This window comes from Maniola jurtina, chromosome 24, assembly GCF_905333055.1.
Source record: "Maniola jurtina chromosome 24, ilManJurt1.1, whole genome shotgun sequence".
Lineage (NCBI taxonomy): Eukaryota > Metazoa > Arthropoda > Insecta > Lepidoptera > Nymphalidae > Maniola > Maniola jurtina.
In genome coordinates this window covers 2,785,192-2,800,972 of record NC_060052.1, presented here as the reverse complement: position 1 = coordinate 2,800,972, position 15,781 = coordinate 2,785,192, and the positions used below count along the sequence as shown (strand labels likewise).

At 40.8% G+C, this 15,781-nt stretch overlaps 1 protein-coding gene across 1 annotated transcript; it reads left to right on the top strand.

Annotated features, from left to right (window-relative positions):
* LOC123877605 (MICOS complex subunit Mic60-like) lies at window positions 1-13,913 on the top strand. Its single transcript, XM_045924417.1, has 18 exons — window positions 1-96; window positions 767-954; window positions 1,718-1,911; window positions 2,623-2,658; window positions 3,480-3,643; window positions 5,557-5,683; window positions 6,267-6,430; window positions 7,086-7,211; window positions 8,185-8,257; window positions 8,771-8,871; window positions 9,654-9,764; window positions 10,065-10,182; window positions 10,933-11,070; window positions 11,183-11,286; window positions 11,368-11,469; window positions 11,733-11,824; window positions 12,629-12,809; window positions 13,746-13,913. Exons 1-17 carry the CDS (start codon window positions 4-6, stop codon window positions 12,804-12,806), a joined length of 2,109 nt encoding a protein of 702 aa, XP_045780373.1. The 5' UTR covers window positions 1-3; the 3' UTR covers window positions 12,807-12,809; window positions 13,746-13,913.
* Window positions 13,914-15,781: the final 1,868 nt, after the last annotated feature.

Genomic DNA, 15,781 nt, shown 5'->3' with positions numbered 1-15,781 from the left:
CAGATGCAAGACAGAAGAAAAAAATGTATGACAGTATCGAATTTTACAGCAATGTTTAGAATAAATACAATTTTATGGACTGCAAGATCTTTACTGGTAGGTAAGCATTTTCAAGTCCGACAAGTCACGAGACACGGATAAAGCTCTGGTTAAACAAAACGCGTAACGGAAATGTCGTGACTCGTGACTCTAGGGAAGACGTCTGCTCGTCCACTTGAGACTGGTTGAACTGCAACCAGCTATATAAATATACGCAACGGTGTGCCAAGCATTTTGTGTGTACCTATCGTCCCGCCGTCTCTACGACACCCTTTCATATAAAATATCCTACCTACCTAGTTCCTAGAGGCGGATTTTTTAACCCCGACCCAAAAAAAGGGGTGTTATAAGTTTGACGTGTGTATCTGGGTATCTGTCTGTGGCACCGTAGCACCTAAACGAATGAACCGATTTTGATTTAGTTTTTTTTGTTTGAAAGATGGCTTAATCGAGAGTGTTCTTAGCTATAATCCAAGAAAATCGACTCAGTCGTTTGAAAGTTATCAGCTCTTTTTTAGTTACTGTAACCTTCACTTGCCGGGGGTGTTATAAACTTTTAATTTACACTTGTATACGTAAAATATTGAATTTTTAAAAAGTGCAAATGCCAAGTTTCTCGCTGGTTCTTGCCGGTAGGAAGGGCATTCCGAAACAGTGGATTCACTTTTCGATACGAAAGCACTTGCAAAAGTTTATTTTAATACTAATTACATACTTTTCTATTTAGCGTTACCGATATCTAGAAGTACGAACAGCAAGTGTGTCCAGATGTATGACGTCACAGAACAAAGTGCAAGTCCGGGACCCATGTCCACCGCCGCCGCCGCCGCCACCACCAAAGCCGAAAGATGACAGCGCCTTTTGGGCGGCTATGGCCGTTGTATTTGTTGCCGGTGGATTCGTGGTCATTGCTAAGTTAGTCAAAGTCCTTATCAAAGTCAAAGTCACAGGATATGTGACGCCACAATACAAAGTGCAAGTCCGGGACCCATGCCCACTGCCGCCGCCGCCACCACCAAAGCCTTAAGATGACAGCGCTTTCTGGGGCGCCATGGCTATGTGTTTCTTGCCGCTGCAGAATTCACTGTCATCGCTAAGATAGTCAAAGTCCTTATCAAAGTCAAAGTCGAAGTCCGAAATGTGTGACGTCACAAAACAAGGTGCAAGTCTGGGACCCATGCCCACCGCCGTCGCCGCCGCCACCTCCAAAGCTTAAAGATGACAGCGCCTTCTGGGGCGCTATCATGGCCGTTGTGTTTGTTGCCACTGGATTCGCTGTCATTGCTAAGTTAGTCAAAGTCACACACTTTGACTTTAGTAGAACGTCACGGGAAGTGTGACGTCAAAATACAAGATGCGCTCCCGAGTCCTGCCTCTCGTAATCCCAAAGATGATAGCGCGATTTGGGGAGCCATGTCGCTATTGCTATGTCGGATACGCTGTCATTGCTAAGTTAGTCCAAATCAAAGTCGTTATCAAAGTCAAATTTTTACGCGAGATATACCTATTCATATGTGTGACGTCACAATACGAAGTGCACGCCCGAGAGTCCTGCCACTCGCAATCCATATTTCCATATTAATAACAAGAAAGAAAGAAAGACAGACAGACACACTTTCGCATTAAAACGTTTTTTTCAATATTAGTATGGATTAGTTGACTCCTCAAAACCTTTCAGACGTTCTCCAGAGATTCGCGATTGGCTTACAATCCACGCTCCATGGTTCGACGACATAATAGCCGTAGCTTATGAAGAGAACTACACGTACGGGGAGTTTGCCCAGCGATGCTTGGAAGACCTGAAGAGCTACTTGAAGATTGTCATGAAGAACGAGCCCTGTCCGCCTGAGGGGGCTCCTAAACCGGCAATAAGTACGTTGTTATCATTATGATCATCGCCAGCTCACTACTGATTACTGAGCAAGGAAACTCTCTCACAATGACAAGTGTAAATTAAAAATTTATAACACACCCGACAAGTGAAGGTTACAGTAACTAGAAAAGAGCTGATAACTTTCAAACGGCTCAACCGATTTTCTTGGATTTTAGCTAAGAACACACTCGATCAAGCCATCTTTCAAACAAAAAAACTGAATTAAAATCGTTTCATTAGTTTAGGAGCTACGATGCCACTGGCAGATACACAGATACACACGTCAAACTTATAACACCTCTCTTTTTGGGTCGGGGGTTAAAAAAGCGTCAGGCTACTAGATAAAGTTGCGACACGATTACGACAAAATCCTGACAAGGTTGATACAAGACTACGACATTCGTTTTTCTAACAAAGGGTAGCGGAGTATAATAGAATAGATAGAACTATTTTAAAGTACTTATCTGCCTAAATAATATCTATATGCCTATATAATCGTCATATCTGCGAATGGGTTGATCCCAGTCAGCCTCGCTCACCATCTCAGGCGCCTGGGGTTCCGTGGCAGTTCGCTCGCAGCCAGGATGCAAAAAGCGGTGTTGCTGGACTCTGCTAGGATAGTTTCAACCTGTCGCCCTGACCCCCGGCCATTTGACCTCCGTAATCCTCCGCCCGATACAGATTATTAGCTATCAATTTTTCTTTTTCAGCCGTGCCTACAGAGGCTGAAGTCGAAGCTGAAAAAGGTAGGAACAGTTACTGAGGATTACTACCTATCCTAATTAAAACAAAAACTGGTTCGCTTTTGTACGAAGACTAAAAAGTCACCGTGTATAATATGATGTAGTCTATCGTATCGGGCTAACTTGGAAGGGATATGGCAGTTTTTATTCAACCCATACCCTTAGTGTGGTTTTACAGTGACGCTTTCGGTAGCGCGGTTGGTAAGCGTCGCGGGCCACGAGCTTTGCGACTCTTGGATCGTTACATAGTCGCGCGGATGGTCCGCGCTGACGGCAATTCGGCCACCGCGCTTACCACCCGCGCGGACGGTAAGCGTCACTGTAAAACCAGCCTTATCGGTTTCTACACGTTATAGTACCGGAACGTTAAATTGCTTGGCGGCAAGGCTTTGTCGCTAGGGTGGTAACTAGCCACCGTCGTAGCCTTCCATCAGACAAATATTAAGTATGCAGTTTATTTTAGACTGTAGTTTTTTATACTGTATTTGTAAGGCTGATTTTAGTCTCACTCTCACCGTCAGCGCTCAATGCTCAGCGCGTAGTTCGTCAGCGCTGAGGCTCAGCGTGCCTCGTTTCAGTATCGTACTGTCGGCGTGAGACAAAATCAGCCTAAAACTGTGTATATGTATAGGTTTTGTAAAACTAAGGCTGAGATCTATAGAGCGCACTTTGTCTTTGCTCAGAAGACACCGTTAAAACGAGACAACGTTATACCGCGGCATAAATCTATCTCGTTTTAACTGAAACTTAAGTGTAAGAAAAATCAAACTGCACTCTATAAGTAGATTTGAACCAAATAAATCACCCTGTACAACTTGACACAGAAGGAAAAAACGATGACACAGAGGATGGAGAGTCGTGTGTGAAGCCCCCGCCGATCGTAGTAAGAAAGACCGCGTGTGAAATTCTCGAGCGACTGAAAGAGCGCGGCAATGAGGCGCTGAGTAACTACTACACTGCACACAGAGCCTGCCTACTTTACAACCAGGTAAATTAAACGCATCGGAAAAGTTGAAGCAGATGGGTTGTCCACGAAGATCTCTTCAGTCTTGGCCAGGGCTATAGCCATTTTCGGTGAATTTGACTCCGCCGTCTACTACTACAGGCCGCTCACTAGATGGGACCACTGGGCCGTGATGTCTTATCCGGGGATTTCACGGTACACTGCGTGAATTCGCGAGCGATCGGCGAACTTCAACGCAGAGTGGTAGGTATATCCATTTTGGCTTACACCCGTCACTCAGCGAGATAGAGCAACCGTTAGCCAGCTGCGAGAAAGCGATTATGTCTACTCAGGGGATCAGATCACATGGCAGACCTCTTAAAAGTTTGACGGTCGCCGATGCCCTGCAAATGCTGGTCAGTGGATGGAGAGCCGTGCCTGAAACTCCCGCCTATCGTAGTAAGAAAGACCGCGTGTGAAATTCTCGAGCGACTGAAAGAGCGCGGCAATGGGGCGCTGAGTAACTACTACACTGCACACAGAGCCTGCCTACTGTACAACCAGGTATTAAAACCCGGAAAGTTGAACAAGTAGTAATTTTTTTTCAGTAACAAGATAAAGTTGAAAACTAAGACCCGACTGTAGTCGGGTCGCCTTAATAAACGCAGAAATATTATAGCTAATGTAAGGCTGATGAGGGTGATGTAAGGCTTCCAACGATGTCCCATACATCCAAATCTGTTCAAGCGTTTAGAAGTTATGGTTGAACAAAGAAACTCGAAGCACGCACCTCTAACATTTCATGCTTTGACGGTGTAGGAAATCGTCAGGAAATCTACATGCCTGAGACTTCTCCATACCTAATGCTTTCAAATGTGTAATGAGTCTGACAATCGCACTTGGCCAGCGTGACAGACAATGGCCAAACCATAGACAAAAGTTTCTTTCTTTATCTATGGGCCAAAACCCTTCTCATTCTTAGAGGCGACGTGCTCTGGATTGATCATGATCCCCACCATGACCCATTTCCACCCCACTACTGATACGGGTCTCCTCTCAGAATGAGAAGGGTTTAGGCCATAGTCTGCCACGCTGGCCCAATGCGGATTGGCAGACTTCACACACCTTTGAAAACATGCAGAACTCTCAGGCATGCAGGTTTCCTCACGATTTTTTGATCACCGATAAAGCAAGTGTTATTTAATTGTTTAAAACGCACATAACTGAAAAGTTAGTATCGCGTGCCCGGGATCGAAGCCCCGACCTCCGATTAGGAGGCGGACGTTCTAACCACCAGGCTATCACAGCTTCATCATGCTGATGGTGAAATATTCCAGTTCAAGGCCACACGTGCAAAGTCTAATGTCCTATTATTAGTATATAACTTAGATACATATAAACCTAAGTGTATTATTTATCATCAATTGAAAACTATTTAAGCTAGATAATAACAAATGATTAAGTTATTCCCAACTTAACAATTTGTTATTTACTTCGGGAAGTAATAAGTGGAATCATTGCCCTGATATTAGTACCTACTACGTATTTATTTAAACTGTATTAGTGATGGTGCGGGTTTATAAGTATCCAAGTAAAATTACAAATAATGAATTGGTTGTTCACCTATTGTTTACTGTGATGACTTTATTATCCTGTACTTAGTACTTACTTAATTTAAGTAGGTTTGGATTGGTACTAAGTAAATTACCATAGTCTACCACGCTGGTAAAGTGCGGACTTAACACACCTTTGAAAATATTGAGAACTCCCAGGCATGTTGGTTTTCTCACGATGTTTTCCTAAGTGATATTTAATTGTTAAAACGCACATAACTCCGAAAGTCCGACGCGTCCCTGGAATCGAAACTTAGACCCTCCGACTGGAAGGCCGAGGTTTTAACTACTAGGCTATCAGCGCTCGCCATACCAATATAATATATTAATAAATAATTGTTCTAGATTGTGGACGACACCATGCAAAACTTTTCCATAAAAACCATGAAAGAACTCCATGGTCACTTGGAGGAACGTGTGAAATTAGTTACTGAGGCTGTGGAGAAGGCCAAAGAGGCAACTGCTAATATTGGTATTGTTAGGTTATTTTTAAAAATAAAAGGGCTCCGCACTCGAGTATTTTTTTTTTACATTTTGCACGAAAAATCAAAAACCTATGCATAAAAATAAATAAAAATCTGTTTTAGAATGTACAGGTAAAGCCCTTTCATATGATACCCCACTTGGTATAGTTATCTTACTTTGAAAATTGATACTTGTCTGTCGGACATACCTACAGACAGACAGACAACAAAGTGATTCTATAAGGGTTCCATTTTCCCTTTAGAGATACGGAACTAAAAATTAAAGTGGATTCAGTTTTTTGAAAAACTTTTCGATTTCTGGGATAAATTGTACCCATATCCATCTACGGGATGTATGCAGCTATCTTTGCACCTTTTATATATAGCCTGTAACAGACATACAGACAGATAGAGGCACTTTCGCATTTATAATAGCAGGGTTTAATGTAACTGCCATACACCCCTTCCAAGTTAGCCCGCTTCCATCTTAGACTGCATCATCACTTACCATCAGGTGAGATCGCCAAGGGTTGTATCAGAATTTATAAAGGTATAGTATGGATGAAATGTCTGCTTTTATTCTCATTGCAGAAGAACTAACACGCTATATTGACTGTGGAGTCATGGGACCTAAGGATGAAGTAGAGAACCTCAAAATTTTGATGAAAGATTACTTGCAGCAAATAGAAGCTGCAAATATTCAATACACATGGGAAGATGATAAATCCAAAGTGCTAGACGTTCAGTGGCAGAAGGTACTTAGGTTTTCCGTTTTTTTAAATTATTATTATTCATTATAGGCAAGCGCTTGACCACAATCACACTTGATGGAGAGTGATGATGTGGCCAAGATGGGATGTATTCATTATAGGCAAACGCTTGAACACAATCACACCTGATGGAAAGTGATGATGTGGCCTAAGATGGAACCCGTTTACCTAGAAGATGTCTATTCACTCTTCAAAATTAAAAAAAATAAAATTATTTTCGGTAATAGGAGATTGGAGAAGAAAGATAATAGGTTGGAGAAGAAAGAAAATAGGGCTACTTTAGTACTAAAATTTGAAACCTGCCAGTGATGTCGAAGTCTCGACGTTTTGTTAGAAGTTCCCTCAGAACTTTGACAGTGTTAATACGGCGAAAGGTTTTTTTCTCTCTCGTCTGGCTTTACAAAGATTAGCCAATGTCAAGTTTGTAGTTATTTGTAACAAGTTAGTTAAACTATACAAGTATGGACCCCGTCTGTGCCGGCGCTCGCCGACAGACGCACGGCACCCCCTTAGAGCGCTTTTCAGTCAGTTTTAACAAAAAAAAAAAACACTCCAAAAAGGCAGAGCACGCAAAGGTAAAGTTTCATTCAAAAATATATTTTAACAATTTTTATTTAGTTACTGAGAGATTAATTAACAGGTGGAGAGTACAATAGATAAGTATTCGGAAGAAAACCAGACAATGTTCCCAGAAATAAATTATGAGCAGAAAAAGTTGCAGCTCAGTGGAGATACTGACCTATTACTCCATCATACCAGTAGATATGTGAGTGATTAAGATTAAGTTTATCACTACCCATCATTCCCCACATTATAAATGCGAAGGTGTGTTTGTGTTTTGTACATCAATCATGTCGATGGAACAACGGATCAACGTGATTTTTTCCGAGGGTATATACAGGGTGTTTTGTAATTAGTATATAATGACGACACGTACCCATGCTACTTTGATCTGATAAATACAATGCTGAAGTAAAATGACGAAATAAAATTATAAAAATTTCCATACAATTTTTTTTTTTTTATGACCAAGTTTTCATGGCCCTAATGTGCCCTAACTCACTGAGATCGTTGGCCTCGACCTATCTAAAGATGGCCAACGATCTCAGTGAGTTAGGGCACGGTAGAGTCATGAAAACTTTGACATGATTTTTTTTTTTAATTTTGTATGGAAATTTTATAATTTTATTTCGTCATAATACTTCAGCATTGTGTTTATCAGATCAAAGTAGCATGGGTACGTGTCGTCATTATATACTAATTACCAAACACCCTGTATAGTGATCAAAAACCTGGAGAGTGACATCGACTACTTTTTATCCTGCAAAATGATAAAGTTCTCACGGGATTTTCAAAAACCTAAATCCACGCGGACGAAGTCGCGGGCATCACTTAGTTATATGTACAGTCAGCAACAAAACTAGGATTACACCCGCCAGTACAAGTGACTATGGACTGGTGCAAACTTAGCTTTGTTGCTGATGTACTTACGATATACTAGCCGATGCCCGCGACTTCGCCCGCGTGGGTTTAGGTTTTTTGAAATCCCGCGGGAACTCTTTGATTTTCCGGGATAAAAAGTAGCCTATGTGCTAATCCAGGATATTATCTATCTCCATTCTCAATTTCAGCCAAATCCGTCCAGTAGTTTTTGCGTGAAGGAGTAACAAACATACACACACACACACACATACAAACTTTCTTCTTTATAATATTAGTGTGATTCTTTGCATTTGCAGACACGCCAACTGAAGGCGGAATTAAATGATGTGGTGGAAGGAATGACGGAAAGAGTTAATAGAGCCTACGAAAGTAAGTTTGTAAAATATCTTCATCTCTCTTTTGTTCATTCTTGGCAAAGTAACACCCGTATTCACAAACGTTACTATGAGGTCTCACAGTGCGCTCGAACGCACAGTGCAGGTTCCACCAATCAGATGACTGGGTCACGTCAATTTACAATGATCTGATTGGTGGAACCTACACTATGCGTTTGAGCGCACTGTGAGACCTAGACCCATCCTAGACCTCATAGTATGATTGTGAATACGGCCTCGATGTAAATCGTGGTTATGAGTTATCTTTTACTGCGGCTATTGTGATCTCAATTCAGCGACTCCTGTTGGCGGCATTACATACACACTCGGAGATAGACGAATTTGTTGACGAACGGATTAAATCCATTCATCTTGTTGGGTTGTAGTTGATAGGTGATGGTGATGCGTCGGGCATATTTTGCGAAGAGAGCAAGGAAGCGGTGTGCTGAAGTGGCGCTCCAAACTAAAACCTGGACCTAATATTTTAAAATGTTTTTAAACATTGCAGTGCTGCCTCAGGGTGAGAAAGAGAGAAAAGAGAGAGATGCGATGGTGCAATCTGTTCTCAAACAGAAGAGGGCTGAGATGGACAAGGAGTTTAGTAAACGGGTAAGTCTGCTGAAATATAAGACGAGAAACAGGAAACTGGTGACAAGTGACAATGCAAAGCTCAAACTGAGCTAGAATCTCAAGATTTTGCATGTAACACTATAACGTAGTGACCCATCTAAGAAGGGATTTTTGATGTTTTTGATGCTCCCTTAAAACGCTGACGAAGTCGAGAGAAAAATCTAGTTTGCGTAAGTAAGTATAATATTAGCGAAAACTAGTTTGTTTAAGTAAAGTAAAGTGTTGTACAGTTGCTAATTATAACAAGTGTAAATTAAAAATTTTCAACACCCCCGACAAATCATTTTCAAATAAATAATTATGTAAATCTAGGCAACGTCCATCTTGACAGCTTGACATTTGTCAATTGACACTTGAATATTATGAACCTAAGGGTTATTTAACCTTCTTTTCTACAAGAAAACTAGAAAAGAGCTGATAACTCTTAAACGGCTGAACCATTTTTTTTGGATTATAGCTTAGAACACTCTCGATCAAGCCACCTTTCAAACAAAAAAAAGTAAATTAAAATCGGTTCATTCGTTTAGGCGCTACGATGCCACAGACAGATACACAGATACACAGAAACACAGATACACAGATACACACGTCAAACTTATAACACCCCTCTTTTTGGGTCGGGGGTTAAAAAGGAAGAAACATGATCCTGGTTAAAAGAAAAATCTTATTTAAAAATTGGTAATATGCTAGGATCATTGTCGAATTGGAAGAAAGAAGTAAACGAAAGTAAAAAATATTTCAATGACACATAAAAATTGCAGTATGCTGATCAGCGAGAAAAGAATGATAATATATTGAAAGACTCCTTGAGGAAGCAACTTGAAAGACACCAAGACACTTTAGAAAAGAGACTGGTCGAGAAAGAGAAAGAGGTTTGTGTATTTTCATTTAACGATACACCAACTTAAATTTTTTATCCATACTAATGCAATAGTGTAAGGAAAATCATCTTTTGATAATAATCTTTTATCATCAGTCTATCGCGATTATAATAAATCTGTCGAATTTTGTTGTCTGTTGAATTCAATTCGCTATCTTTAAAGAAATTCTCCAGATATAAAAAGATCAGCCCCTCTTAAATAAAGGAAATCGTCAAATCGGAACTTGGAAATACATTATGCATTTTAGCTAAAAATATTAATTAGAATTAAAAATACTGCCTTAATTTTTAGGCTACCAGAAAATTGGACAAGCTTGTCGCTGAAAGGGTGGCGTATGAAAAGAATCAATTTGCCATTGAGCTTAAAGAAATGGCTATGAAATTAGCACTCATTCAGGACAAACTTAAAGGTTACTTAACATATTCTCTCTCTGCACAGTATTTTTCATTATTCTAATATTCACAGAAGGGTAAGGGGTTTCTTTGTTTAATAATGTGGTAGATTCTTACGGCCGTATTCACAAACGTTACTATGAGCTCTCACAGTGCGCTCGAACGCATAGTGTAGGTTCCACCAATCAGATCATTGTAAATTGACGTGATACAGTTATCTGATTGGTGGAACCTACACTGTGCGTTCGAGCGCACTATGAGATCTCATAGTAACGTTTGTGAATACGGGTGTTAGATCCTTCCCTATAAGATGATTTTGATGTTATAAAATAACCACGACCAACAGTTTCACATACACTCCAGAGCACGGAGGAAACGAAACTGCTATTTTGGACCTCCGAACTCAGTCACTCATTCTGGTACCGACTTGAGTAATCATCACCATCGTCAACTAAAAGACCACTGCTGGACTTTGGACACAGGGCTCCTGTAGAGACTTCTACATACCACAGTCTTTCGCCGCCTGAATCCCTGATGCCCACTTACTAGGACTTCCCAGTAGGTGGACAGTCATCAAACACATCAGCGTTGGCAGACAAAGTTGCGATTTCCGCTACGAGGTCGCCCCTTGGGACCCCAACATCTATCGATTTTTGAACTATGTGCCTTACCCATTGCCACTTTAACTTCGCAACCCGTTGAACCGACTTGGGTGAACGTTGCATCAGCACGACCTAACCGCATTGAAATTTTTATTTGTCAAATAGCATGCTTAAAGATAGAGCGAGAAACAAGACGATCCCAAGATTTGTGGGTTGCTGGAGCGTCGTTACTGGCAGCGACGAAGAAAGGTGACCCTTACGTTAACGTTGATAAGGAGCTGAGGGCTATTGAGAGAGCTTCAGGTATGTCCTTCCTGTTCAAGATCAAAAAAAAAAAAATTTATCTGCACACATTTAAGCCTATCGTTCTCAGAACAGATTGCGCAGGGTAGCAAATTATCTGACGTGTTCACAGGAGATGGCGATAAATTAGTGACCACTGTATTACAAGCGATACCTCGATCGGTGCGGGAGCAAGGATTGGTACCAGAGAGTGTTCTAAAAGACAGGTACCACCAGGTGAAGATGAACTCAATTTTTTCTTTAATCAATTAAACTTTACCAGATTCCTAATTATAATGAACAAACTATTTCTGGCAGATGGAGGATATTGCCCTCAAAGTGGCATTAGTGGAACAAGAAGGAGCGTCTTTTCCAGTTTATATCCTTTCGTGGTTGCAGTCGGCTTTACTTTTTATGAAGGTGAGTTTTAACGTCTCCAAATCATGCGAATTTCAGAATGAAACTTGCGTTGAGAATGTTTTAGAGGATTGGTGACGTATTGCTTGTTTTTGTTGCATGGATGATGTCGTTGTACCATACAGTATACAGATTTAAGTGGTTTGGTGCATTAGCAAATTAAGCTGGTTGTTTCATGTGTATCGTGGACTTTGCAAAGTAACGCTTGCTTTTATAACATTCTTGTGATATTCTGCTCAGAAACTCATGGTAATAATTCATTTCAGTTGTCAGGAATACCCCAGAAAGAGATTGACAATCCACCAAAAGAGCCTCCGTATAAAGAACTGGACACTTTCGAGTTGTTGCAGAGAGCTAGGTATTTATATGAATATTAATAAGCACTGAAGTGGAGCGCAGCGGCGCAGAGTGGAGCGGAGTGGATTAGAGTGGAGCGGACTGTATTATGTGTTCAGCAGAACAATCGCATAATTCAAAGATTATGAGAATTATACTTTTTATAAATTGATTTTTGTGTATTCTGAGTGGTTCACTGACAATGACTCCGCTCCGATTCACTTCAGTTGTCATCCAGTTTTATGCCGGATTGGTAAGAAAATCCGGTACAGCTAGGCTTTGGCCCTCTTCATTGGTCTTCATTGGCCCTGAGGTGATGATGGAATATGGATACGGAATAAATCGTCGCTGTGGCAGTGGCCAATGTTTGAACAAATAGTTCGCGCTCTGCTTTGCCTACCAACAGCCAATATACATGCATACCAAGTAATAGGAACCTACCTTGATGGAATCTATTTATTTATTTATTTATTTAAACATCTTTATTGCACAAAATTACAAAGAAAATAATAAATGATACAGATAAAAATACAAAGGGTGACCTTATCACTAAAGTGATCTCTCCCAGGTAACCCGTATGTTCGAACCTAAAGGATAAGACGAGGAGTCATCATGTACCTATATATACAATTACGTATACATAGACATACACTCTAATAGGTACATACTATACAATAAATATATAAATAAATAAATCTACCCCTATTTTTATGAAAAAGCCACAGAAATCTGTTTATGTTATAAAGGTTCCCGTGGTATACCAAGTAATAGTTATTGTTTGGTTCTATCCTTCTGTCCTTCATGCGACATTGTTTTGTTTTTAAAGGTTTTGGATGGAGCGCGGTAATCTCTCCAACGCTATACGGTACATCAGTGCTCTGGAAGGCGCGTCGCGGGCAGCCGCCTTGTCGTGGCACGACGCGGCACGCTCGCATGTGGAGACACGACAAGCTGCCGAGGCCATACTGGCACACGCTGTGGCCTTGGGCCTGCAGTATATCTGAACAGTGAGTTACCCTCCTAACGAACGCTATACGGTACATCAGCGCTCTGGAAGGCGCCGCCGCCTTGTATTGGCACGAGGCAGCGTCACGTGGAGACATGACAAGCTGCCAAGGCCATACTGGCACATGCTGTGGCCTTGGGCCTGCAGTATATCTGAACAGTGAGTTACCCTTCTAACGAACGCTATACGCTACATCAGCGCTCTGGAAGACGTTGCCTCATTGTGCCCTGACGCTATAGGTATAGAGCATAAGGGCCGGCGCACATATGGCGGAGCGCAGCGGAGAGAATTTTTCACAGTCAAAATATTATCGACATTACCCTCATTGAAATAATATCTAAAATCAATTGTACATTCGTGCGGATACTCGCGCATCCGCGCGCAGTCCCGCGCGTGCTCGCGCATTATCTGGTATAAAATCACGCGATTAGAAAACTTCGCGGGCATACTCTGCGCTGCGCTCCGCCATATCTGCGCCGGCCCTAACTGAGCAGACTTGTGGCTCCTGCAAGTAATTGGAGTGGTGTGGGAGGGGTGACAGCTGTCACAAATTGAATAATCACTGAGCTCTCTCGTTACGTCATCACACCCTCTCGCACCGCTCCGCTACCGCAGGAACCTTTTTTTTTATTCAGATACAAGTTAGCCCTTGACTGCAATTTCACCTGGTGCTAAGTGATAATGCAGTCTAAGATGGATGCGGGCTAGCCTCAAAGGGATATAACAGTTTTTATTAAAACCCATACTTGCCCCTTTGGTTTCTACACGGCATCGTACTAGAACGCTATTTCGCTTGGCAGCATGGCTTTGCCGGTAGTTACCTACTTAGTTAAATGCGTTATGCCTGTAACAAAATTTATGATCTCTATGGTAGATTTTTTTTAAATAATCATAACTCGGAGGCAAGTCAGGATTCATAGTTTTTATTTAATTTCAGGTTACGTAACACGTAGCAGATTCGGAAGGGAGGCGAAAAATTGGCACATGTTTGGGGAAGGCTTTTGAAAAAATTGATTAAGTAAAGTGTTTTCTGTTGTTTTGTTAACATCTGAAATTGTAAAATAAGTCTATTTTAAAACATTCAATAAAAATTGTACCAATGTAATTCTATTCTTTTATTTTCCTTATGTCCATATAATTAACATTTCTCACAGTTCCTTCAATTCACCTTTAGTTTTTATATTGTAGACTAGACGATGCCCGCGACGTCATCCGCGTGTATTTAGGTTTTTCAAAATCCCGTTGGAACTCTTTAACGTTGGACTCTCTTTCTTTCTTTCCGGAAAAAAGTACCTCGTCTATGTCCTTCATCGGGCCCGATGCAAGCTGTCTCTGCAGCTGATTGGTTAAACTGTAAAAAAACCAGCCAAGTGCGAGTCAGATTCACACGCCGAGGGTTCCGTAATCGGATATTTTTTTCGACATTTTGCACGATAACTCAAAAATTATTATGCATAAAAATAAATAAAAATCTGATTTAGAATGTGCAGGTAAAGCCCTTTCATATGATACCCCACTTGGTATAGTTATCTTACTTTGAAAATTGAAAACACTAATTAGTTGTTCATGAATACATTTTAATTTTTTTGTGATGACACGGATTTTTCCTTTACTTTTGCTATAAGACCTACCTACCTGCCAAAAGGTCAACGGGAAGTACCCTATAGATTTTCTTGTCAGACTAGACAGAACGGACAACAAAGTGATCCTATAAGGGTTCCATTTTCCTTTTGAGGTACGGAACCCTAGAAATTAGTTAAACAGTGAAAAGGGTAACAGACACACACATTCGTATATAATAATTATTAGTATTAGATTAAACTTTTCCATTTGGCTTTGAACTAAATGCTAAACACGTATGTCGACACCGAACGCGATATGAAACACGCAGGATGTCTGTCCGTGCGTGACGGCTGCGTGAACGTGTAACTATGCTGGAAACATACAAACACACAACCTCTAACCCCAAATATATTTAATGAATAACTAGATGATGCTCGCGACTTTGTCCGCGTGGATTTAGGTTTTTTAAAAATCCCGTGCGAAATCTTTAGATAAAAAGTTGCCTAAGTACCTATGTAAATTCTAAGATGTAAGCTACATTGTACCGAATTTCATAAAATTCGGTTAAACGGATGGGCCTTTAAAAATCCTGAGGGAACTTTTTGAAATTTTCCGGGATGAAATGTCGGGATGAAGGCTAATTTGGAATTTTATTATTTCTTAATTTCCTCTGGTCTGTTCTGGTGGAAGGCTTCGGTCATAGGTAGACTTACCACCCTTGCAAAGCCGTGACGCCAAGCGATTTTGTGTTCCGATACGATGCCGTGTAGAAACCGAAAGGGGTAGGTATAGTTTTGATGAAAACTACCAAACCCTTTCCAAATTAGCCCTGCAATACCACTTACCACCAGGTGAGATTGCAGTCAAGGGAAGAAAAAAAAACATGAAATGAAGTTTGTGCACTGTCCTCGACATAGGTTCATTGCGATGTTACTACATAATAGATTAACCAGAAAAAAAGGCAATTAAACAAACTCGGCCTACATAATGTGGGCAAATAAACGGAAATGACCACATATTCCTGATGAAAATGTTCAATCGAATTGCTTGAAGTAGGTATCACACTAATATTATAAAGGCGAAAGTTTGTATGTGTGTGTGTGTGTATGTTTGTTACTCCTTCACGCAAAAACTACTGGACGGATTTGGCTGAAATTCGGAATGGAGATAGATAATATCCCGGAAAATCAAAGAGTTCCCACGGGATTTCGAAAAACCTAAATCCACGCGGACGAAGTCGCGGACGTCAGCTAGTGAACTTATACACGATTTAATATACCTACCTGAAGTATTGTGTCGCAAAAATAATATCGGTGCAGTTTTCACATTGGATGGAGTTTTAATCCATACTAATTACTATCCATACTAATAGGTACTTAGATATTATAAATGCGAAAGTGTGTCTGTCTG